Genomic DNA, 25,237 nt, shown 5'->3' with positions numbered 1-25,237 from the left:
ATCCATACATTTATCTGTTCTAAGCATCTGTTCAGTGATTGGATGGGGTCAAAGGTCACCTGGTGACATCGTAATGTAGAGCTGTGTGTCATCTGCACAATTATGTTATCTAATATTATTTCCTGTTATAACCTGAGCCAAATATGGCCCGCCGCAGCTTTATATGTGGCCCTCTAGACTTTAAATTACATCAAAAAGTCCTTCTAGTTTTTCACAAATCTGCAAAATTCACACAAAATTAACAAATTTCCAAACTTTTTCCGATTTTACTGCAAATTTTCTCAAATTTGGTCAAAACCATTGAATCTGTAACTGATACGACAGGTGATAAGGAATAACATTAAATATCACACATTACCACAAATATTGTAAAAATTCCTTACAAACATTTCTAAATGTTCACCACAAATTTTGATTGCAAAAAACCCTAAAATGATCAAAAAATCCGAGAGTAACAGCTATTTATTGATATTTTCACAGTTTAATTGGTTTTATCAGTATATTCTGGTACAACCAGCCCTTTAAGAACATTTTGATTTTTGATTTGGCCCAAAATGAAAAGGAGTTTGAAGCCCCTGATCTAAAGTCTGGTTTTTGTGTTTTTTTCTGCCTCCTACCAAGAACCTCTTTGCCCTCTAAACTCTTCAGGGTAGCAGCCATTAGGGAGGGGTCCTTTGGAAAACAGTTCAGAGGAGAGTTTGGGAGTCATACAAGAAGTGAAAGGATTTTTAATTATGGAAAAGAGAAAAAACTCCAACAAATACATTTTGTGCATTTATCCTTATGTTATGGCCCTGGGCCTTATGGGCTGAGTTGCAGGTACCTTGTTGTCGGTCTTTGTGCTCCTCCCCTTTACAGGTGCTGCTGATTTGTTCATTTGGGGCACAGAGCATTTAAACCTGGCCGTCTCCACCTTCTGGGTCGCCTTCGGCGTCCCCTCTGCCGCTTGACGCTTGTTGTGTTTTGGTGCCAGGCCTCAGCTCCTCTCCTTCTGCACATTTGAGTTTGTCTTTGTTTTTGCACTTCAACACTTCCATATACACTCACACACCACATCCAAGCATTTGCATTACACCACTGATACCGACATTCACAATCCATTGTTGTTTTTGTTAATAAATATTCTTTATTAAGCACTTTAACCACTGCATGGTCTCCCGTTTTTGTTATGACCTTGAGCCAGTCGTAACACCTTATTTTAATTAATCTAAGATATCTGTGTCTCTACACTGTAATCCTTAAAAATCAAAGTTGGATTCCTTGTTTGTGTTCACAATCTGGGAAAATAAAGCTATTCTGATTCTGGTTCAGAGAAGGAGAGAGATTAATCTTATGTATTGCAGGAGACAAACATAGAAGAGCAAAAATCAAGGAGTCTAAACTATATTTTTCCTATTTAGTTGAAAGAACTGAAATAACAAGTATAATACATAATAATACTAAAACTAAACTTCAACTAAATGAACTGAAGAGATGAATCTTAAGTTTGATTTTAATATGTCTGAACTCTCAGATTGTCAGGAAGGAGGTGAAAGCTGAACAGAAGAACACGTCAACCGATGTCTTGATTTTATTTTCTGTTTTGGAAAGTTGGACTTCAGCATGTAATTAAATGAAGACCCTGGAACAAATCTTTAAGCTGTGGTTTTATTTGTTGACAGCTGGAGAGAACAAGTCAAAACAGGACAAGCTCTTGCTTCATTCTGGCACAAACAGTGATCCAACCAGGTTTTTCACACAGTTCAGTCATACCTACACATTCCAGATCTGCTTGTTGTTACTTTCCACTGAACCTCAATCTAGTGTGGAAAATGTGTCTTAACTGGTTTTGTTTCACCCCCGTGCCTCAGTCTGTATAGAAGCCAAAATGTTTTCTGATCCTCCTTTACCCTTAAAATGTCCTTTTAATGATTAACATCCTTCCTGGTTGCACTCTGTCGTTTCATGGGGACCTAACTCCGGTCCTAATACAGTGGACCGTCTTGTTTAGGCTTGGAGAAAATGTCTGGGTCAAATCCACATGGTTGATACATCTAATAGAAAGCAAGTGTGTTTAGTAAGTTTGTCTGAGAGAGAAAAAAATACAACTATTCATTGTAAGCCACTTTAAAAGACCTACATGTGATAGGACAATTTAGCATTGTTTTAAAAATTCAAGTAAATAGGAAAACTTTTAACAGGATGACACTTTTTCTATAATATACAAGCTCCACACATACCCACAGACTAGTTCATGTAGATATTGTATTTAGAAGTATTTTTAGTAAGTAAAAATTTTTAGTGAGTCAGTAAATACAGCAAAAGGTTTCATTAATGTTTACCATGTTGTGTACCATGTAATGTTCACCTGTTTACCATCTTGACAAGCTGGTTGAATGGTCCATTTCCTTTATGACAGTGTCCTCTAGTGGTGAAAGATGGTATCTAAGATTACAGAACAATAGTTGACCTGCTTTTAGCTCCTGGGACACATCTTTCTGAACAGATATTAATAAAAGTGAAGGAGGGCATAAACTAATGGGAAAATAATTTATGTAATTTTGTTGTGCAACTTATTCTTCAAAAGATAAAACTTTTACCATAGGTAGCTCAACACTATTTATGAAAACAAATGTTTTTTTTCTCTTTTATTTAATTTGTTTCACCATCAACCTGCCATGGAACAGATGACAAATAATTCTTGTAGCTAAATCTGGCATAACGTTTGTATGACTGTGCATTAAAATGCACTGTCTGCAAGAAAAGCAATTAAAAATGTCTGCAATGAAAACTGATGAACAGTTTATATTCTGAACACATAATTCATCACTCATACACAGAGACCATCTTTTAATGTTCAGTCTCAGTTAATTGTAGACCCCTGATCTAATCCATAAAGGTTGGGCAGCTTTGTTTAAATTGATTTTACTCAAAGCAAATTTTTTTGTTCGAATGACCAAATAAAACCTCTAGTTTAAAAGTAGTTTAGGCTGAAGCTTTGACTAGGAAATTTCTGATTAAAAATTCTGCAAATTAAGCAAAAACACGTGAAGCAAGACATCTTCATTTTATCTATGAGAGTAAAAGTCTTCACAACAATATTCCATTCACATATTTTCCCCCCAGATTGTCTTTTGCAGCCTTGTACAGTGTCTTCATGGCTCTTCCTTCCAGGACTTTATAAACAGTCATGTGAACGTTTTAATCTGTTGACAAACAGGAAGATAGGACGAAATCTTGGCTTAATCCAATCTCCTGGTTTTGTGAAACAACCCTCAGGAACATTAGAGGAAGCAGACAGAGCAGATCAAGTTACTAAAATGCTATTTTAACTTCGAGTTTTAAGTGAAATCATGAAATTATTCATTTAAATTCATCTGTAAAGTTTCTAAAACGTTTTATATAGGTGACTAAGCAAAAGCAAAAATATCTATTGTCAAATTAACACTAAACCTGAGACATTGCAGTGTCTTGTACCAACAGGAGCTTCAGTCTACCTGTAAAGGTAGACTGAAGCTGCAGAGGGCGCTCTGAAGGCAGGGAAACATGGAGAATAAATATATTTAGAAATAAGTAAAGACTCATGTTCGTTACTGGAAGAGTGAACAGCTCCACATGGACCTTACCAAGCTCCGCCCACAACCGACCCACGTGACCGCAAGTCTCACAAGCAAAGCCTCGTAGCGCATTGTTTCTATGTAAACATGACTCCATTAGTGCATAATTTCTACCTGATTTTCACAATATATCAGCTACTACAATGGACAGAGGAAATAACAAGTTCATGTCATCATCTGGGAGGAGGTTACTGGTTTCTCACTCACAAGCTGGTTGCAAACCTGAGGCCAGCAGGTGTCAGTCGGTCAGTTATGGTAGATCTGAAATTTGGTTTGATGACCTCAATATGAGAAGCTACAGACTGATAAGAGGAACCAAAGAGCTCTGTTACGGTAAAGAAGCCATTTGTTTGTTAAAATTTTATGAAATCTATTTGTTCTTTTTGATGTTTGTTATGAATGACGTATAATCACAAACAAACAGGGTAATTGGTCCAACGTTTAGAAACTACAGCGGCTGTAATGAGCCACAGCAAATGTAAACAAAGGTAAAATAACCCGAACAGGTGATCAACTCAAAACCATTCGTACCTTTTTACTCTCTCTCTCTCTCTCTGTAGTTTAAGCACACTTGTTACCGTATCAACCGCCTGCGCTCCGCAAGACGAGCAAAGATTAAGTTAAAAACAAAACATTCAGTCCGTTATGACATCAAGTTTCCAGGCTTGATATTTATTTCTGGATTATTAATCAGCGCTTCCCTGAACACAGCGATGGTTGATTGACCAGCTGTACTTTGTGCTAGAGTGGCTAACACGAGTAACAATTTAGTCCAAAGCCTTTTCTGCTAAAATAAAATCTTTAGTGTGTGTCAGATACAGTACACATTGCATATTGATCTGTTTAGCTAACGTAAGACTGTGTAGCAGACAGGCTTCAAGGTGTAGAAGTTGTATCAGAACTGCCATTATGCTGTACTTAGCTAACGAAAAGCTCGTGTTTGTGAGACGGCCACCCACGTGACCACGTAGAATGAGCATCAGCCAATGAAAAGCGGCCCCTCTGGTAAGGTCCATTACCATTGAAATACATTTACATTTACAGAATAACATTTCAATAAACAAATCCAAGAATCAGTAGTTAAGAGTTTTGAAAAGGCAATAAAAACAAATGAAAGTGTATAAACTATTTCTAATAAATATAATCCATCCCAATAATCTTGCAGTGTTTCTCGTTAGAATTTAGTGTACATATAAGGATTCGGCTTTGTATGTGAAAATTTGGATTTTTAATCTCCGTTTCTATCCTCTATACCAGTGGGCCCCAACCACCGGGTCCACGGACCGGTACCGGTCTGCGGACCAATTGGTACCGGACAGCAAGAAATAACTAGAAAATTCCTGAAGAAATTTAACTGGGGCCTGCCAAAGTGTGCCCGTCGGTTTGGACCCAGCGTTGTGATGCTAACAATTTGCATCAATGCTAAAGAAAGCTGCAATGTAATCAATAGCATGTGGAGAATCACAAGAATGTTAAGTAAGCTGGACATGCAACATTCAGTATGATAAAGTAAGTGTATTAGCTAAAATGAGCAAATATGCTAATATAAGCATAAATACTTTCAGTAGCATGTGGGGTATCATTAGAATGTTTACTGTCATTTACTTACTCCATTAAGTATACTAAACATGGCTAATAAGTCTGAAAAATAGCTTATTTAAGCTAAAAGGCTAATGCTAATGAACTGCCTTGCTGCGCAAGGCAGTTCCCTAACCTCGGATAAACAGATAATGCAGAATGATATCACTGTATCACGGCGTGTGCACTGTCCAGAGGGGCATTTTGAGGCTTTTATTTTGAAATTTGCAGTAAGCTTCATATTAAATGCCCACACTAATCCAATGTGTAAGAGTGCTTTGGATAAACCAGTCACATAAAGCCAAAAAGAGCAATTACATGATGTAAAAATTCCCAAGGCTTTTATTTTGAAATTTTTGTTAAGCTTCATTTGAAAGGGTCAAAGTCATCCCATGTGTAACAGTCATTGGATTAAATCAGTCATATAACGCTCAAAAAAGCAATGACCTGATGTAAAAATTTTCAAGGGCTTTTATTTTGAAATTTTCAGTAAGCTTCATTTCAAAGGGCTAGGCTCATCCCATGTGTAACAGTGACAGGGTTAAATTAGTTATATACAGCCCATAGCAGCAAGTTTTTCTAAAGGCCAGCTCAGTCCTCCTCTGTTTTAACTGAACTAGTAGTTCGAACTACAGTGATGCGTATTTGTAGTCCTCAGCAGCGCTCCCTGCTCTGGGTTCCGTTGCCATGGTAAATAATCCTCTCTGCCAGCTGTGAGTGAGACATCCAGGGGGAGACAATTCTCTGTTTGAGCCAGCCAGTTTGACTAAAAAAGCATTGCAAAAACTGTTTCCTGCTCGGGAACCGTAATACATATTCAAAAACCGCTTTGATGCATATGAGAGGGCTATTTGTCGTCTCACATAGTCCCGCCATTCATATCTCTACCTCACTCACAGTATTAACAGCGATGAGATAAAAAAAGTGTGTGCCAAGGTCTGAAATTTTTCAGAAATACATGGAAGTGAATCAGTGAGATCTGTCTGCTACCCTGGCGCATGACTTTGCTCTGAAGCACCTGGAGAGAAAACTGTAAGCGCTAGATAATTTTTGAAAACATTTGACCGGAGCAGGCACGCGTATCAATGTCATGACCAAGTTTGATACCAATCATGCAATATTTGTGAGCGTGAGGGCGAGTTAAAAAATGATTTGGGGTCAAAATGTCGCTCTGACTCTCACTCTAGCGGAGCGGCCTTCACACTCTGATTTTTCCAAAAATCAAAAACTTTGGGTTGCTTAGAAAGAAGTTGTGGACAAACCATAATACATATTGACGTGTTGTCTTCACTTTAAAAGAGATCACGGACGTATCTACAAAATGAAGTTTGAATGGCGTTTCTACATAAAGTTATGACGACACAGAAAATCCTCAAAAATAGGGTATTTTCAGGATTTACCTTGACGACGAGACTTGCACCTGGTGAGCTCGTTAGTGATTTTGGGGTCGTTTTTTGCTTTTTACGTCGCCATGGTAACTCCAAATCCCACCAAAAGTAATAGCTCCCCTCCCGGGATCGAGCCGCACGTTTTGATACCACTTTTGTGGGTGGGCTCGCAGCGGTACGAGCCGCATTCCGGTTGACGGAAGAAAAATAAATAAATAAAGAGACATTCTATTGGGTGTAGAACAATAGGTGCCTGCCATGCAATGCATGGAGGCAGTGACTGACTTGCTTCACAAGTCAGTCACTGCTCTCCTTATGCATTGCTATGGGCAGGCCCCAATTAAATATGTCCATTCTATGTATTGAGTCTGGAGGAGCTTTTATTTTGACAATCCTAAACCGGATGCTGTCAGTTATGCAGCAGAATGAGTAAGAAACAACTGCATCTGTCTCAATCCTTACAGTGAACTCTGATCAATGAATTGATCAGAGTTCAGACTGATGGTGAACTTAAAGCTGCTCATGATCAAACTGGAAGGAAGTAATTACTTTCTAAAAATGAAACGGATACATTTTTTCTTAATGTTGATGACGCTTTGATTTTTTCCATACTTTAAGCCACAACAATTCTCTGAAAAGATAAAGTGTTTGAATAAAATTTAGAGACAGGGAAAAAACTGAAGTTTATTCCCAACAGTGCTTCTTTTGCAGTAAAGTTGTAGGTGTGGAGATAGAATATTCCCTAATGAACAGATCAAAGACCAAATAGTCAAAATGTTTCAGAAAGAACTTTCTGAAGTAACCAGGAAGAATAAGTCCAGGAAGTGGTGATCACTGAGGGAGGCAGGTGAGGTAATGAGAAAAGTATTGGGCACAGAGGTGGCACAGAAATAAAACATCAGTCCCATGTACGGAAGCTCCAGTTTTCCACACAGCCGTCACGGGTTCGAGTTCCTGCTACCTTTTCCGCATGTCTTCCTCCTCTCTCACAACCCACTTTCCTGTCAATTCACTGTCAAACAAAGGCCACTAGAGCCAAAATGAATCCTTTTAAGTACTAAATTCATGGAGTAGGATCAAACAAACATCTGATGAACAAGATAAACTAAAGAACATTCCAACCCAAATATATATTAAAAATGTGTATGTTACTCTTTTGTAACATATAATTTATTTATCTTTGAAGTCAAGCAACTCAAACTGCTTTAAAACCTATGATGCTGTTGTACAAAAAGAACAAAAACCAATGACATGACATCACTGCAAAACTTTGCAGAAATAAAATCTTTTAAGCTTGGACAATTTTATACATTTTTCTTTTTTGAAATTGACTTTTAAAAAATATCAACTGTTTTGTCCCAGACTAACAGAATTACTTTAAAAGCCAGCAGCCCAGGTGTTGTCACTTGAGATGTAGGGAATGGAGACTGTAGACCTGCAAAATACAAAACATCATTCAGAACTGAAACTGTTTACAATCAGCAATAAAAATGTTAACAGATTTTACAGTTTTTAATTCTCAGGTGAAACAACGGCTGAAACAAAACAAATATGTACAAACGTTTATGTTCTGTTATTCCATGAAAAGGACAGAAGGGAGAGCAATTAGAAAATACGCATGTGGAGAAGAAGAAGATAAAGCGACAGAGTAAAGAGAGCTGAAGCTGAACTATGTCTGAAACTGCTTATTTTCCACTACAATATAGCAACACCACCACACACTGATGTATAGCAACCTACTTTATTGTGGAGAATGTGTCTTCTGTAATAAACATTTTCACCTATTTCTTGTTAATACAACAATGCTTAGTATTTAGCTGGTTTGCGTGGATGAACACTTTTCTTAAACTGGTCAAATGTGGACGAGGTTTTATAGAAATGAATGTCTCCGCTATTTTTAACCAATGTGTACAACGTTGGTTAAAAATGTTGTATACATTGTCAAAAGTCAATAGGCGAGAGGCTGGGTCACCCTGGACAACCAGAGCAACACAGATACAGTTTTGGTAATGACAGCAAAGATTTACAGTTAAAATTTAGTTCTTAACAATTTATTCTTTCATATTTATTCAGTCAAATCCAACAAAGTTTGCACCTGCTGTTTAATTCACAAGAACAAAACATTACTTAATAGAAACTAAAAGAGCTGTTAACTGGAATTTAGTTGGGAATTTTTCTACCTTCAACCACTTCAGTTACCTGGGAGCGACTCAGATGTCACTAAAACATGAGGATATGTGTGACAAACTCTTTCTCTTTCATTACAAACTATCTCCTTTAACTTAAATACAAATATCTGTTTATGACGTGTCTGATCAATGTTCTGAGACATTAATACTATTAATGGTTATTAGGGACTTGTTTTTCTTTTAAAGAATGTTGTGTGCTGTTAATAGCTAAGAGTTAGTATTTAGAAACTAAAGATTCTTCTACAAAGTAGTTTTACCTGAACTCAATCTTCTTTTGGATCTTGTAATTTTGTTATGAATTTTATGGAAAATTCATAAACAGAGCCCAAATGCCCCAGTTCAGGAAATGCAGTTAAAAAGATTAATCTTGAGCCTGCTCTTAAAAACAACAATAACAATTTCTTTGGCCCTCAGGTTCTCTGGCAGAACGTCCCACAAACGGGGCCATAATACTGGAAAGAAGCCTCACCATAAGTTGGTGTTCTGATTCTTGGTACTGTTTATAATCTGGTGCCAGAGGACCTCAAGGTTCTCCAGGGTTCGTCAGGTAACGGCAGCTCTGCAAAATAAGATGGTGCAACATCACTGAGACATTTAAAAATCACAAAGAATTTTAAAATCAACCTTGAGGGAGCCACTGCAATGAGTTTAAAGCCAGTGTGATGTGAGCATGCATGATTTTATTCTTGATTTTTTTCTGATTCTACTCCTGATTCCAGGTCACAGGAAGTCCTTGTCAGTGTACAGTAGTCAGTTGGCCGACAGAGTCGTCACAAAAACCTCTTGGTGTGAGATGGGATGAACACCAGAGTCTCCAAATGTGAGAGGGGACCCAACCTGACCCAACCTGACCCAACCTGGCCCCAGGCTGGGTCCTGGTGTTACTTACATGTAAAGAAATGTAAATAATAAATCATAATTCACTTATTCTAGATAGAAAGAAAGGATTAAACTTAAACTTTCCCAGTTTACTGACGTAGAGAAGAAATAGGATGGGGCTTACAGAGATATGAACTATGAAAATACCGCAGCAACTTCCTCCTACTGGCATTTTATCTGCTTTCTTTACAGCAACAAGCCAGACCAGTTCAGGCAATGGAAAACTCATACATAATAGCAATAGACTTTGGAACTGCATACAGCGGGTATGTCTTCAATATCACACCTAGTTATCTAGAGCCAGACCCCAAGATAAAGATGTGGGGAAAAGAAATTGGACTGGACACTCCAAAGACTCCAACCTGCATCTTGTTTGATGAATCTGAAAAATTTGTGGCTTTTGGTTATCAAGCCACAGAAACATACAACCGCATGGGAGGGGAAGATGGAAAGAAACACTATTTCTTTCAAAATTTTAAGATGGCTCTCTACAGCGAGGTAAGTAAACTTCTTAACCATTAAATGACATGTTGAAGTAATGTCTTCATTTCATACATTGTTTTCAACAAGTGCTTCATTTCATGTAGACAAATACATAATTAAAGTTGTTAACATGTTTTAGTTGCAGAATATTTCAGTAACTCCATAGAGAACTGTTTAATATCTCCCTGTTATTCTCCAGATTTGACACATTTTTAAATTTTAATTTAAATTGCAATGTGTTGTTAAGTCTGCTTTCATTTTTAACAGGAACTTAGAAGGGATATGAAGATCAAAGCAGCCAATGGGAAGGAAATGACGGCCCTGAAGGTTTTTACAGAGGCTTTGAAATTTCTGAAGGACGACGCTTTAAAAACCATTAGTGCCAATGCAGCAGGGATGGTACTCTTGGCCTCTGACTTCATCTGGGTCCTGACTGTTCCTGCCATCTGGGATCAGTCAGCAAAACAGTTCATGAGAGAAGCTGCAATGCAGGTGACAGCAGATTTTCAGAGCTTTATTTTTCCTCACAAACATTCAGATGTTAGATTACTTTCTTTCCCACTTTAGGCAGGTATTGTGGAAGAGGGATCTGAGGAAAACCTGGTGATGGCACTGGAACCAGAAGCTGCTTCCATCTGGTGTAAGAAGCTTCCATCAGATGGATTCATCTCAGAAAAACACAACGGCACTCCTTTGGATCAACGTCAAGGCTCTCAGTACATTGTTGTTGACTGTGGAGGTACTTTGTAAAATTCTGATCCAGTTTGACATGGTAGAAAAAAACTCAAGAAAACAATTAATTCTTCTTTATACCCTTCAGAATGCATTACCTGAAGAATCATGGTATGAAAATAATCTTTGATTCTTTATTTTTCAGGAGGAACCATTGACATCACTGTTCATGAAGTCCTACATGGAGGAGCCTTAAAGGAGCTGCACAAAGCCTCTGGAAACGATTTGGGAGGACAAACTGTGGACAGAAAGTTTAAAGAGTTCCTCAGAGAAATATTCTGTGACGGAGTCTGGGATGAATATGAAGAAAAATATCCCAGTGAGGTTCAGAAGTTGATGTATGATTTTACCCGTCTCAAACAGGTAGATGAAGATGTTCAGTTCATCTGTCCATTCAATCTGGGACAAGTAGCTCAGAAAAAGAAAGACTTAGAGAAGTTCTTTGAGTCTGTGAAAGGTGCGTCGTGGAACGAGGGATCAATAAAAATTTCCAAAGAAAAAATGAAATATTTCTTTGAGGAGAGTCTGCAGGGCATCACCAGGAATCTTAGAATAATCCTTGATAAAAATTTCAAAATTGAGTACATTTTGTTAGTTGGGGGTTTAGCTAATAGCCAGATTCTGCATCAGTACATTATTGATCAGTTTAGTGATACCTGTAGGATTCTGTGTCCTTTCAGAGCTCAGGAAGCAATCATGAGAGGAGCTGTTGAGTTTGGAAGAGACCCATCCTGGGTTGCATCTCGAAAAAGCCCCTACACATATGGAGTGGCCCTCTGTGAGCCCTTTGATGAGCTCAAACATAAGCCAGAAAAGAAATTCATGATTGGCAGGGAGAAATGGTGCTGTGATAGGTTCATAACCTTGGTGCGTGTACGTGAAGATGTCTGGTGGGATGAGATTAGAGAACACATCCTTCGTCCAGTAGACAAGTATCAGACAAGGATGGAGATGAGATTTTATCGCACAGAAAGGAACTTTCCTAAGTATGTTGATGACTTGGGAGTTGAGGAAGCTGGTTCATTTGATGTTGAAATGCCTAACATTAGTGGAGGTAGAGAGCGTCTGGTGAAGTTGGAAATCAGGTTTGGTTCCACAGAGATAACAGCTACAGCCACAGACATGACTTCTGGTTCAAAAGGGTTAATCAAGTTTGACTTTATTAGGACAGATGATCCAAGGTGTGTTGAGCCTTCTTTATATTACTCTCCAGATGGAAAAACACCACCAGAATGAGATTAATGCAGAAGAATGAGAGTCATCACAGATTTTTAAACTGTGCTGATGAATTTTTTTGTCATTATTTTCTTAGTATGAGACTTTGTTGTCAATAAGAAAGAGTTAAAATATCAACTTTTGCTTAAAGACTTTTAAAGTCTCTGAATTTCTTAAACAAGTTTATCATGATCTGCAACCTGCAAATGAAGAAACTTTGCAGACCTTCATAAGAATGATCAAAAATCACCTTAATCACATATAACATGCACCATGTCTTTAGCAATTGGGGATTCACATAAAGAAACAGAAAATTGAGTTTAAATGAGTTAATTGATGCTATATTATATGCTTTGAATTTGTTTCAGGTGATAAGTGTGTTGATGTTTAAAGTAGCAGTTTTACCTTTGGAAATGAATGAAGTTTTTTGCAGTTTGTGCTTTTTATTTTGTTGTACCTCAGCTATCCTGCAGTACATCACATAGAGATGTTAGGGCTACAAACCAGAAGAAAACAATAATTACATCAATGTACGTATTTGATGTGCATGATTTTAGTGATGACATTAATCAAGATGTAACATTTGCTCAATTGTTGACTGTTTTATATTTATAACTTTGCATTTGTGTTTTATGATATAAATAATTGAACTGCCTTTCTGCTGAAATGTTCTATGCAAATAAACTTGATTGATTGATTTCTACTTTGACAAGTACTTATTGAAGTTAATGTCAATAAACACTGTCTCAAACAACCACCTAAATATATTGTTTTCTTGATCTGAATGTGTTGTGGCAATTCTTCATCATAATAAGATCCAAAAAACAAAAATGCCAGAGGAGTCTCTCAGAGGAGCTTTTTGACTCATTCAAAATAAAAAGCACTCGCTGAAACTTTTCTGGTTTCACAAAAGTGTGTTTTTTTTAACTTATAAAGATACCAAACATTCTCTGAGTTGACTTCATACAAAAATTTAAGTCTAACGTTACTTTTGTGATAGAAAAATTGTTTTATATCTCACTCCTTCACCAAGCAATCAGATCAACCACAACAGCTGCTTTTGCTTCTTAATCACAGCAGGGGGCGGATTAACAAGGAGGAGGGATTAAGCTAAATAAATATCTAAATAATAGATCAGAGTGAGCTACCCAGTTCATGGCCCTGTGATGTCACCGCCTCTCACTCATGTCTTTGTTTGGTCTGATTGTTGCTATGTGCATACTTCCCTAAAGTTTTTGATTTATTTCATTACCTTTTAGAAACTGTGGGGCACTTACTATTAACCCATGAAAGGAATTAAAACAAATTTAGAATCCAGAGAAACAACGTTAGATTGTGGAGTACTCATTACTTTAGATTATAGCTTATTTTTAGAAATTGTGGAGTACTCGCTAGTCAGACCAATATTATACTTCTTAGATTATTATGCAGACAGACTCCTATTCTTGCAACTGAGAAAAGAAATTAGAACGAACTCAGACTACAGTCTTCCAGGACAGAAACATTTAGTTTTTATTTTTATTTAGAAATTGTGGAGTACTCATTACTTTTGCAAATTTAGAAAGTCGAGAGGATACTTAGTTATACTTTAGTAACCCAAGTACTCCAAAACTTAGAGTCCAGAAAAACTACGTTAGCAACTCAGAACAGGAGTTGCTAAGGTAGTCAATAATAAATAAACATCTAGCTTATATACTTTAGATCAAAGTTATTAGATTTGTTTTCTTATTTTGCTCTTTCCTTTCATTTTGTTATTTTGTTTGTATTTCCTTTTAATTCATGTAAAGCACTTTTAATTGCCTTGTTGCTAAAAATGTGTTATATCAATAAAATTATCTTCCCATTATAACATGCTTGTCATTGTAGGGTTGCCAGGGTGCTGGTGCCCATCACCAGCAGTCAATGGGCAAGAGGCTGGGTCACCCTGGACAACCAGAGCAACACAGACACAGCCAAAAAAAAAATAAAAAAATAATCATGCACACACTCACACCTAATGAGAATCAACCTAAAAGTTCATTTGTTTTGTGCCATTATGCAGCCTTACTGCTTTTCCAGTAGTTAAATGAAAATGTCTGGAACGAGGTAATAGATCAGTAAATTCTTACTGTGTGGCCTGAAAAAGAAAGCAGAGTGAATGAATCATCACATCAAAAGGTGTGACTGACAGCCACCCTGCATTTTCATTTTCTTAAGTTTTATCTCCCAGCAACATGTTTTTGTTCTTTGTCATAGAGCCCCAACACTAAATCAAAACAATGATTGAGTGCATTATTATGGCAAAACTTCCTGGTAAATTCTAATTTAAAACACATCAGACGATAAATATTTTTTTTAAAGTGTTGCTCATGGTGGCAGTAAGTTGGAGCTGTCAGATTAGTTCTGATTTGTTCTTTTTGTGAACTTATGTCCATAATTTCTTTTTTGGTTGGCACTTTAGATGCTGTGCAACTGGAAAGACTTGTGCTCTTATCTTTTAAGGTGGATTAGTAATGCTAGCTAACAACTGCTGGTGTTGTCCAGGACATGATACTGTGAAATACGGATCTCAACTTCCTGGATATTGAGCTCTTAGCATGTCATGACAGTCCTGAGCGTCTTCAGTCAGAGGCCCCTTCAGCTTTGTTGCAGCTACTGGAGAGCCTTCCTGCTCACAGCATCACCATCAACAAGTCTTTGAAGATACTTGTATGATTTGATTTACAACAATATTTAATATCTTCATGGGATAAATAAAGTATGTCTTAATTTGAATTGAATAAAGTTGTGGATTTGTTTTCTTAATGAAAATAAATCATTATACTCTAAAGGTTCATGAGCTGAAATTGCCAGCCAACACAAAGAAAACACAAAGATCAAGTCACGTTTCTCCCTCAGAGTTCAAAAGATTCTTTTTCTTCTACTTTTTTGCCTATACTTGACAATGTCAGTGAGTGTTTTATTAAATATGCATGCATAATATGTTATGTGTGTGCTTTAACCAGTTGTCTACGCTCTTTGACTCTGTTGTATCTGAATCAAAGACTGTGTGTTTTGAGGTTCATCACTGGTCGTAGTCAATTCATCTTTTTGAAATGAACACAAAAGCTGGCATGCCTCCTCTGAATGTACATCGAAATACTCTCTGCATGACTCTGGTGTTATTGGACTGTTTCCAATTTATTTATGGACCTTCCTCCAGAAAACCAGGAAACTTTAAGCTTTATCCTTTTACCTTTAAGCTTTAAGCTTTTCTTACATCCGGCATCTCTACATTCCTCCTTTGCCAACAGAAACTGTCGTGAAAGCTTTCAGTTCCTCTTCCCCTTCTGCTTGGAATGTCTTTCACTCTGAACCAGTCAGTGAACATTTCCACTTCTTTTTAAGAAATAAACCGACAGAAGTCCTTACAACTATACCTGTGTTTTAAAGCTTTAATATCACTGTTTTTAAATTTTAGATTGCTACTGCAGGAACTACTGCACATTATTGGTAAATTGTTTGAACTTTATATATTTAGAATTTTTCTTGGTCAGGTCATCCTTCTGAAAGTGGTCAGAGGGATTTTATCAGGTTTAATTAAAAAGAAAATAAGGAATTTTTTTTTCTTTAAATTAAGATCATATGGACTTAATAATTTTCTCAATTCAGCTCTAAAAATAGCAACTTTTGAAAAATTGCTACACTCTGCTCTCTACCAAAAGTATCTGAAGAACGCTGTTATTTTTTTGAAATTTTTTTTTCTACTACTATATTATTAATCTTTGCTAAAGTGGACTACTGCAGCCTTTACCCCAAGACCCATTATAAGGCATTAGATAACTGACTGGGGATTGTCACATGAGTCACTGGTTGTTGAAACAGGTCTAGTTGGTCTGAGTTGCTCTAAGAAACCACAGAGTCAGTGAGTGGTAGTCAGAACGCATCTGTTTTTTGTTTCCTGAGTGGCTCTTTCTGTTGTCAACAGGATTAAAAGTCAATATGCCTAAAAAGAAGAATAAAGGTAAAATTAAGAAGCCCACATCGAGGTAAGAGGAAACAAGCTTCAGAAAATCTTAGAAATAAGGAATGTTAAATTGGGAACCATAGCTATGTATTAATGAAATGCTGGAGAAAATTAAATTCTCATCGAACGTAAAATCAGGAACCGTCAGCAGAACATCTGTCTGCTCAAAGGAGCAGATGCACCAACAGGCTCCTCTCCTGTCACTGGAGAATGAAGAGATTTAAGAAATCTTTTGTTCCCTCTGCTATAAGATATAACACCTCAGTCTGAACATCTGCACTTTTGTTTTATTGAGTACCATCACTGGTAACTTTTCTCAATCTTTTATGAGCCTTTTTAATCCTTTATGTAGCTATGTATAAATGTGTACAATAATAATAATGCTAATAATATATTTTTGGTCAGTCTTTACACAAATATTACATATGTTACACAGAACTCAATTGTACATCTTGTAAGTTATAATGGCCAACAGATACATTCTGAATACAATAGATATATTTGGTTTAAGATGCAACAGTGACCTCTATGGCTTCAGTTTAAAAAATGCATAAACAATGGGAGGCACGTATTAACATTTACAGTTTACTGCTTGACCTCATTTAAATGCAGCAAAGAAAACTGTAAACAGGATGAATAAAATACAGTTTTATATTTAATGCCAGTGCCTTAAAGAATATCTTGATGAAATCTAGTAGTAAACTCCGCAATTAACTTAGTTTATACACTAAACAGCCACAAATTTTCTAAGATGTTTATAGTCAGGTATAGGAACAATCTGGATAACAAAATACATTTATTGACCTGTTTTATTGAACAATAAAAACTCATTGATCTGTTCAATGAGTTTTTATTATGAGTTAATAAAAATTAATATCAATAATTTATTAATGAAATTGTCAATAAAATAAAAAACCTTTGGTTTAACAGCACCACCAATTCCAGTATCTGGAGAATCATAAGTCAAACTCAGATTCTCAGGAAGGAATTCAGACAACTGGCAGAAAAAACTCTGCACACAAGAAATGATCACTGAAGCTCTTATTTGTCATAAAACTCAGCTCAATCATGTTTCTGGCAAAACTCAAGCTAGAAAAAGGAAACATGGAAACATAGACCTTCTCTGAGCACAAAGTGTATATGCATTCATTAATAAAACAATAAAGAGATAAAGGTGCAGAAGGTGAGAAGAAGAAGCAGGGATCAGGAGGAGGAAAGAAATGATTGAAGGATTTAGGAGCCAATAAATTCCAGCAGCGTTGAATTAAATTTTTCCAAAACCAAACAATCTGTAACACATGGCAGACTAACATTAACACTGCAATAACATAAGAATATCACAACATATAACAAGCAAAACATTAAGCAAGCATGTAACAGAAAAGTAATTACTAACAGCCTCATTTTCAACACCTAATTCAGCCCAGATAAAGGAACCGTCTTTCAGTTGGGTCAAAGGAATGACCAAAAACCCCAAAATTGACAGAAAAGGGTAAAAGACATTCCTTTTAGGAAACAGATGTAAGGATTTTAGGAAACAGATATAAGTACCAGAGGTTCTAGAAAGAACCTCTGGTACTCTGAGTTGGAAAAAAGAGGAACGTTCCCTTCTCATATAGGGATGATGAGATTGCCATGGCAACCTGATCTCTGTGAATTTATACAAAAATTAATCCATATTTAGCTTTCTAATTTTATTACCAATGGAAAACATTAACAAGCATTTTCTGCACAAACTCGCTTTTAAACAAAAGGAAGATGAACTGAGCTCAGTCAAAGTCAGGTAGGGAACATTTAGAATATTTCCTTTTCCAGTTTTCAGCTCTGTCTCTACAATCCACCTGACACTAAACTTACTGCACATTTTCTACTTTCATGCAGTTTGCCTGAGATGGATACATGGTACAAAGGGAGGCTTGGTGAGGCAGAGTAAGTATTTCATCTGATGTCTGTAAATCGTATTTTCACCAACAGCTTTATGACACTAAACTGTTCAAAACAGTTCTTCATTAGACTCACTGCAACTCAACTATTAAGTCTGTAGTATAATGTGCTCAGGTCCAAAGATAAAATACTTCTCACTGTGTATTTTCCCTTTAGAGCTGCTCTGAAGCAAAAGGAAGATGAACTCAACTCAACAAGAAGCAGGTATTCCCATTACTACGTGCTTCTGTACAAAACTGCTGGTTCCAAATAGTTGGCTTATTATTGTTCACTCAATTAGGTTTTGTTAAGTGACAACGTGTGATGGAAAATTGTATTAGGTAACATTTTCAAGCCTTGTTGAGTTGTCTCTTTATTCTAAGTTCTTAAGAACGCTCACAAAATGATCAGTTTGGGTTGCACACACAATTTTGAATGTTATTCTCTTGCATCTCTATGGGAGCCAGACAGTATCAGTTGTTTATCATTTTTTATCCTTGGCATAAAACTGTGTTGTCGTTTGCCTGCTGTCAGAGTTCGACTCAGAGCCACTCTGAGTCCATGCAGTGTTAATTTAAACTCTACCATGAATCTTTCATGGAGTTTAAATCTGACCTGTTCAATGAGTTTTTTATTTTGTGACTCTCGCATCATGCGAATGGTATTAAATAACGTTCAGGGAGTTTGTCCTACATTACTTGGCCAGTTTCTTTCACAACAAATGTTTTAGCAATTCAGTTTTGTCATTCCTGAGGTTTCCTGTATTCATTGTAAATTACGACTGATGTTATTGTAACCAACTCAACATTTGAAGTCTAATAAAGTTGTTTTGCAGTTGTATTCTACATTTCAATTGACACTTTGTTTACCTTTGACACAGTTTCACCCAAATGGAATCATTTTACAAGGAAAGACTGGAAGAGGCAAGGTGAGTACTATAACTATTACAGAACCGAGTGAGTAACTAAAATGAGCCGGTCTCCTGCAAGACAAGTCATGATAAATCCGTTTCTACGAAAAGTAGTTCTTACTTTGTTTTCCTATTTTATTACAATTGGAAAACATTAATAAATATTTTCCCACAGACTCACTTTGAAACAAAAGGAAGATGAACTGAGCTCAGTCAAAGTCAGGTAGGGAACATTTAGAATATTTCCTTTTCCAGTTTTCAGCTCTGTCTCTACAATCCACCTGACACTAAACTTACTGCACATTTTCTACTTTCATGCAGTTTCACTGAGATGGATACATGGTACAAAGGGAGGCTTGGTGAGGCAGAGTAAGTATTTTATCTGATGTCTGTAAATCGTATTTTCACCAACAGCTTTATGACACTAAACTGTTCAAAACAGTTCTTCATTAGACTCACTGCAACTCAACTATTAAGTCTGTAGTATAATGTGCTCAGGTCCAAAGATAAAATACTTCTCACTGTGTATTTTCCCTTTAGAGCTGCTCTGAAGCAAAAGGAAGATGAACTCAACTCAACAAGAAGCAGGTATTCCCATTACTACGTGCTTCTGTACAAAACTGCTGGTTCCAAATAGTTGGCTTCTTATTGTTCACTCAATTAGGTTTTGTTAAGTGACAATGTGTGATGGAAAATTGTATTAGGTAACATTTGCAAGCCTTGTTGTGTTGTCTCTTTATTCTAAGTTCTTAAGAACGCTCACAAAATGATCAGTTTGGGTTGCACACACAATTTTGAATGTTATTCTCTTGCATCTCTATGGGAGCCAGACAGTATCAGTTGTTTATCATTTTTTATCCTTGGCATAAAACTGTGTTGTCGTTTGCCTGCTGTCAGAGTTCGACTCAGAGCCACTCTGAGTCCATGCAGTGTTAATTTAAACTCTACCATGAATCTTTCATGGAGTTTAAATCTGACCTGTTAAATGAGTTTTTGATTTTGTGACTCTCGCATCATGCGAATGGTATTAAATAACGTTCAGTGAGTTTGTCCTACATTACTTGGCCAGTTTCTTTCACAACAAATGTTTTAGCAATTCAGTTTTGTCATTCCTGAGGTTTCCTGTATTCATTGTAAATTACGACTGATGTTATTGTAACCAACTCAACATTTGAAGTCTTAATAAAGTTGTTTTGCAGTTGTGTTCTACATTTCAATTGACATTTTGTTTACCTTTGACACAGTTTCACCCAAATGGATTCATTTTACAAGGAAAGACTGGAAGAGGCAAGGTGAGTACTATAACTATTACAGAACCGAGTGAGTAACTAAAATGAGCCGGTCTCCTGCAAGACAAGTCATAATAAATCTGTTTCTACGAACAGTAGTTCTCACTTTGTTTTCCTATTTTTATTACAATTGGAAAACATTAATAAATATTTTCCCACAGACTCACTTTGAAACAAAAGGAAGATGAACTGAGCTCAGTCAAAGTCAGGTAGGGAACATTTGGAATATTTCCTTTTCCAGTTTTCAGCTCTCTCTACAATCCACCTGACACTAAACTTACTGCACATTTTCTATTTTCATGCAGTTTCACTGAGATGGATACATGGTACAAAGGGAGGCTTGGTGAGGCAGAGTAAGTATTTCATCTGGTGTCTGCAAATCTTATTTTCACCAACAGCTTTATGACACTAAACTGTTCAAAACAGTTCTTCATGAGACTCACTGTAACTCAACCAACGAATTACACATTAATTGATGTTTTGTTTTCATATTGTGTTATAACTCATGGGAAACAATGATTTCTGTTTCACAGAGCTGATCTGAAACAAAAGGATAATGAGCTGAACTCAGTCAAACAGAGGTAGTAAACATAATATGATGCAGAAATATGAACAACCATGTTTCTATTTCTGTCTGTCTCACATGGTTCCTTTGTTTTCTTTTTGTCTTTACATGTTTCTGTTAATTTCTGATTTCACACAGATTGACTGGAATGGAAAAAAAGTAAGTATATAAGCTCTTTTCACAGACATATAATCACAAAGTGCTGTACGATAAACATCAACATTAAATTATACAACAATAAAACAAGCATAAAAAGTAAAATCATGACAGAAAAGGGTTAACAAATAACAGTTTCTTTCTGAAAACCTCCACAGAGTCAGGACTCTTTTCATTGTTCACAGGTTTCTATTGGTAATGAATCCTCCTGTGGTTTTGAGAGACAGGGAAAACACTGAGGGTTTTTTGACTCTGTGTGCGGTTCAGCAGGGTCGAACTGACCACATAAACGTAACCTGAACCAAAAAGACGACCCCTCTCCTGACCTTGACATTTGCTGCACCCCTCCTGAGCGTTGGGTAAAAACTGGGGGTATAAAATGCACAATAACAGCTGTGAAAACATTGGATTGTTGTCTTTCTTTAGATGCTGAAACACAAATGAAGAGGAGCATTGACTACAGTTTATTAGGAATAGTAGAACATTATTTCTCATGATACTTTTCTGTGTTCATGGGTTTGTTTTTCAGGATGACCAACAGACTCACTGTTTCCAGTTGGACTGAGGACAAAATAATGACAGTCCAATCAGTAAACAAAGGAGCTGCTGGGACTGAAACATTGTACAGATTTAAACTTTATGATACAAGATAACTTATTATGTTGGTTTCTCTTTGAAACATACATCTATTATTTTATGAACTTCCATGAGTGTGTATATTATACACAATATACAATACAAAACATAATTCCAGTTTGACCTCTTGAGTAAAGTTGGTGGGTATTTCAGTAGTTTATTTAGGTTATCCAAATTTATATTCATGTTGATATTTTTAGGGAGAAATTATTGGTGTTTTCCTCTCAATGTTTCTATGTTTAAGGTTTTTAAAGCCACTTTCTGTTTTTATAGAGAACTGGTTGGAGAAAGAGTCTGTTCCACTTTAATCCTTCAGCTGTTTAATTCTTTAAGTTTGCATCTGAAAGCTGCCAATATTTACATGATGATTCATTTTGTTAGTCTCCTAAAATATCTGTCACTTTTTTTGTTTTATTAAATGATTGTTACACTGTTCTTGTCTTGGTAGTACCTTTTTTTAAATCCTCTACTCAAACCTTGTGTGTTTCTTCCAGTTGTGCTGCATTTGCAGCTTTGAAATTAAAATGTAAAAACTTTTAACAGGTGAGATTAAATGTTTCCAGGCAGTTGGACACAACATAAACCTTGACACAGCAGTGTGGTGTGGATGTTTGGAGAAGAGCAAATGTAAAATTGGAGTATGGTGTAAAACAAACAGGATAATGAGGACCAGCCAGCTTTAAATAAGACTGGAAACACTGGGTCCAAGTTGTTCCTAGTTAAATTTACCCCAACCCCATTTCACCTGATAACAAAATGTAATATAATGAGGTAGGCAAAGTCTGGAGTTGTCACAACACCACCAACTTACATTGTGTAATTGTTTTAGTTTTGCAAAGGTTGCAGGTTTGCAATGGTACAAATATTTCTATGCACAATGTGTCACAAAAGAGTAGCAAAAATCTCACATGCAGATAGGCAGATTTTTGAGCAAACCATTGCCTTCTTCATGCCCCAAAAAGATTTACATTTAAAATCGAAGTTTGTTTCTATAAGGAAATGAAATGGGCAAATGTAATAGACAACATATAATAAATTTGCCTGCACCAACTTCACCAAGTTCAAAAATAAGAAGTTCTGAGGGTCAGACTAACTTTTTACTCAGCTTTGCTTACGTTTCATAAAGGTTAAAACATAATCCTCTGATGTTTCTATTTACAGTGTGGCTGAGATTGAGACATTTTACAAACAGAAATTGGATGAAGTGAGGTTTGTATTTGTTTGATGTTAATTTTATATATTTTATTACTTGTATAAACAGTATTTTTATTTGTTAATCACTTTCATAGCTCATTAATGTTTATTTCAGAAAACATTGTATTTCTTTTCCAATAATCACTTTGGATTATTCATTTTCCAACAGTGCTGCTCTAAAAAGAAAAGATAAAGAATTTAAATCATTTAAAGACAGGTGAAAAGTATATTAAGGTTATTACAGCTAATCATTCAGTTAAATGCTGATTACTGATTTATTTCATGATATTTTTCCCTAACTCACATCAGCTAATTCCTTCAGTTTGTTTATGGATTAAATTTCTTCTGTAAATAATGTCGTTGGATTTTCCTTCCTGACCGTTAAATTTCACTTGAATTTTAATTTGAATAATTTGCCCTTGCAGAATTTTTGCTCACCAGTAAAAGTTTCTACTGGGTCCTTTAACTTTTAATGTTTGCAGCCTCTTCCAGTTTTAGTAGAACGACTGAATCTGATTTCTTCTTGAAACAGATTGGCAGCCCAGCTTGCTGTTTCAAGAGAAAACACAACATCCTACACGATGGAAACATCGCTTAAAGAGCAGCTTCATAAGACCATGTTAGGTTTCTTTCCTATAATATGAAAAAATAACACAAGCATCAATTTACTGATGCTTCACTACATGTTGGTCAATATCTGCACAATCAATTATTTATTTGACAGTTCATTTCCATCGCTGTTGCATGCTTTCATTTTTATTGACTTAACTATTTTCAAAGTAAAACAAAGTACTTCCTCTTTGCTTGTTTTTCTTTCTGCAGAGTTGCTCAGAAACAAAAAGACAAAGAGCTAAAGTCGTTTAAAGACAGGTACTGAACCTCCTGTCAACTAAAACATTTTTTCCTGGTTATAAACTATTCTCCTAACTAATCACAGAGTGTTTTTATTCAGATTGGCAGCCATGTCATATTTATTTAAATCTGGAGACACTGAGAGCATGAACAACCCGGTCAGTAAAACCAGACTGATTGAGATGTACGACAACCTGAAACTGCTGCAGTGGCCTAAAGTCAAAGATCAGCTGAAGTCCAGAAGCATCCAAACAAAGGTTGTTCAAGGTTTGATTCAGGTACAGTAAACTGCTGCCAAGGTTTCAATAAGTAGTTTATGTGCTTTGTTTAATATGTAACATACTTGAACTGAAAATAGCCTACTTAATAAGATGAAGAACAATGTATTTGTTGAGAAGACTTTATTATTTTTTGTATATTAACATCTATGTATATTTTGATTTTGCAAATACAGGTGTTTTTCCAGAAACTGAAATTGCTGTTTGTTTTCAAATCACCGTTGCTTAGCTCCTTGCTGAGTTAAAGTGATGTGTTGTACATGATCTGTTCATCTGTGATAAGAGGCCAAACTAAAATCATGCAAACTGCAGCTAATGAAGAAAGAAGGGATTAGTTCCTAGTTTCCCCTCATTGACTCAAGAACACTTCAACCTGGCCAGCCTCTTTGCATGTGTACATTGATTGCGTTTGACATCCAATGAATACAGTTTGCTGAAAAAAAGACCATTAACCTAAAACCCAAGTATTAATTTTCCTTTGCTAGGCTATGATCCAGTTTTAATGTCTTAAATTTGAACTTCAGGAAACCTTTAGGACTGCAGCAGGTGAAGCAAACAAAAAGAAGCAGCAGATTGAAGAGGCATTTGGACTCAATGAATATAGCAGTGGACAGGCTCCACAGAAGGTATTGGACTGTAGGACAGTAATCTTCCCTGCAGTAATCTGCTTCTCTCTGGAAACAGAGTTTTACAGCATCAGTGTGGTTCCTGTGTTCCAGGTTAAAGAGTACAGACAGCTAACAGTTCAGAACCTGCAGATGGCTCTGTTCCACACCAACAAAGAAGAACTTCTGAAGGTACTGTATGTGGGATAGATGTTAGAGCGTTGGAACCCAAACAGAACAGATCATTTGGAGATAAACGTGAACAATAAACAGGTAACATTGAATATTTTCTCTACAGACTGGTTTTCCTGAACTTGGAGGTCCGTACTCAGAGGAAGTGAAGGAGGATCTGAGACCTCTGATATCTGAATGCTACTGGCTGAGCTGCTTGATGGCTCTAAACAATCCTCCTCTTCAGCCGGACTGGAGGAACCTCGTTCCTTCGATGGATCCTTGGGACATCTTCCCTCGAAACATTATATCTGCTTCTGTTATGTAGAAAAAGATGTAATTTTGCAGGACAACATGATTGGTGTAGTTTGGCTATGCTGGTAATTCCTCTTTTTTTTAAATTTAATTTCAGTGGTATTAAAAAACCATGAAGCTGTTCCATGCTTGTTTTCAGTATGCTTCACCAGTTTATTTAGAGCTAATCAGAGGGACAGAATATGGTTCATGTAATAAAACACCAAGTAACGAGACATTTGGAGGAAAATTATTGAAGCTGTAAAGGAAACAGCATGGTCGGGTTACGTACTGCTGAACTTCAAACTTATCAGTCTTT

At 36.4% G+C, this 25,237-nt stretch overlaps 3 protein-coding genes across 50 annotated transcripts in view; all 3 read left to right on the top strand.

Moving 5' to 3' along the window:
* Positions 1 to 25,237, top strand: part of LOC122839721 (trichohyalin-like) — a 99,039-nt gene that overhangs the window by 25,458 nt on the left and 48,344 nt on the right. The gene's annotated exons all lie outside the window — the stretch shown is intronic.
* On the top strand, positions 9,826 to 12,806 carry LOC122839723 (heat shock 70 kDa protein 12A-like). The gene is made up of 4 exons (XM_044131625.1): positions 9,826 to 10,128; positions 10,381 to 10,605; positions 10,681 to 10,852; positions 10,991 to 12,806. The coding sequence occupies exons 1-4, from the start codon at positions 9,847 to 9,849 to the stop codon at positions 12,079 to 12,081; spliced, it is 1,770 nt and encodes a 589-aa protein (XP_043987560.1). The 5' UTR covers positions 9,826 to 9,846; the 3' UTR covers positions 12,082 to 12,806.
* Positions 15,978 to 25,041, top strand: LOC122839725. Of its 2 annotated transcripts, XM_044131629.1 has the most exons (12): positions 15,978 to 16,067; positions 17,927 to 17,974; positions 18,146 to 18,193; positions 18,849 to 18,896; positions 19,054 to 19,101; positions 19,200 to 19,247; positions 19,419 to 19,466; positions 20,123 to 20,170; positions 20,329 to 20,376; positions 20,473 to 20,520; positions 20,701 to 20,748; positions 20,871 to 20,940. In XM_044131629.1, the coding sequence occupies exons 1-12, from the start codon at positions 16,021 to 16,023 to the stop codon at positions 20,893 to 20,895; spliced, it is 552 nt and encodes a 183-aa protein (XP_043987564.1). In that variant the 5' UTR covers positions 15,978 to 16,020; the 3' UTR covers positions 20,896 to 20,940. The 2 variants fall into 2 exon arrangements, with proteins under 2 accessions (XP_043987564.1, XP_043987563.1); XM_044131628.1 differs by lacking the exons at positions 17,927 to 17,974; positions 18,146 to 18,193; positions 18,849 to 18,896; ... (6 more) ...; positions 20,701 to 20,748; positions 20,871 to 20,940 and adding exons at positions 22,686 to 22,733; positions 23,251 to 23,337; positions 23,541 to 23,588; ... (2 more) ...; positions 24,568 to 24,645; positions 24,752 to 25,041.

The sequence above is a fragment of the Gambusia affinis genome, linkage group LG11 (assembly GCF_019740435.1).
Source record: "Gambusia affinis linkage group LG11, SWU_Gaff_1.0, whole genome shotgun sequence".
Taxonomy (NCBI): Eukaryota; Metazoa; Chordata; class Actinopteri; order Cyprinodontiformes; family Poeciliidae; genus Gambusia; species Gambusia affinis.
This window is presented reverse-complemented; position numbering and strand designations above follow the sequence as displayed.

Excerpts from the sequence above, each read along its gene's own strand:
- LOC122839723 (XM_044131625.1), top strand. The coding sequence starts at position 9,847 with ATGGAAAACTCATACATAATAGCAATAGACTTTGGAACTGCATACAGC. Across the intron at positions 10,129-10,380 it reads AGATGGCTCTCTACAGCGAG|GAACTTAGAAGGGATATGAA; the intron begins GTAAGTAAACTT and ends CATTTTTAACAG. Across the intron at positions 10,853-10,990 it reads CATTGTTGTTGACTGTGGAG|GAGGAACCATTGACATCACT; the intron begins GTACTTTGTAAA and ends TTTATTTTTCAG.
- LOC122839725 (XM_044131628.1), top strand. The coding sequence starts at position 16,021 with ATGCCTAAAAAGAAGAATAAAGGTAAAATTAAGAAGCCCACATCGAG. Across the intron at positions 23,849-24,372 it reads TTGTTCAAGGTTTGATTCAG|GAAACCTTTAGGACTGCAGC; the intron begins GTACAGTAAACT and ends TTTGAACTTCAG. Across the intron at positions 24,646-24,751 it reads ACAAAGAAGAACTTCTGAAG|ACTGGTTTTCCTGAACTTGG; the intron begins GTACTGTATGTG and ends TTTTCTCTACAG.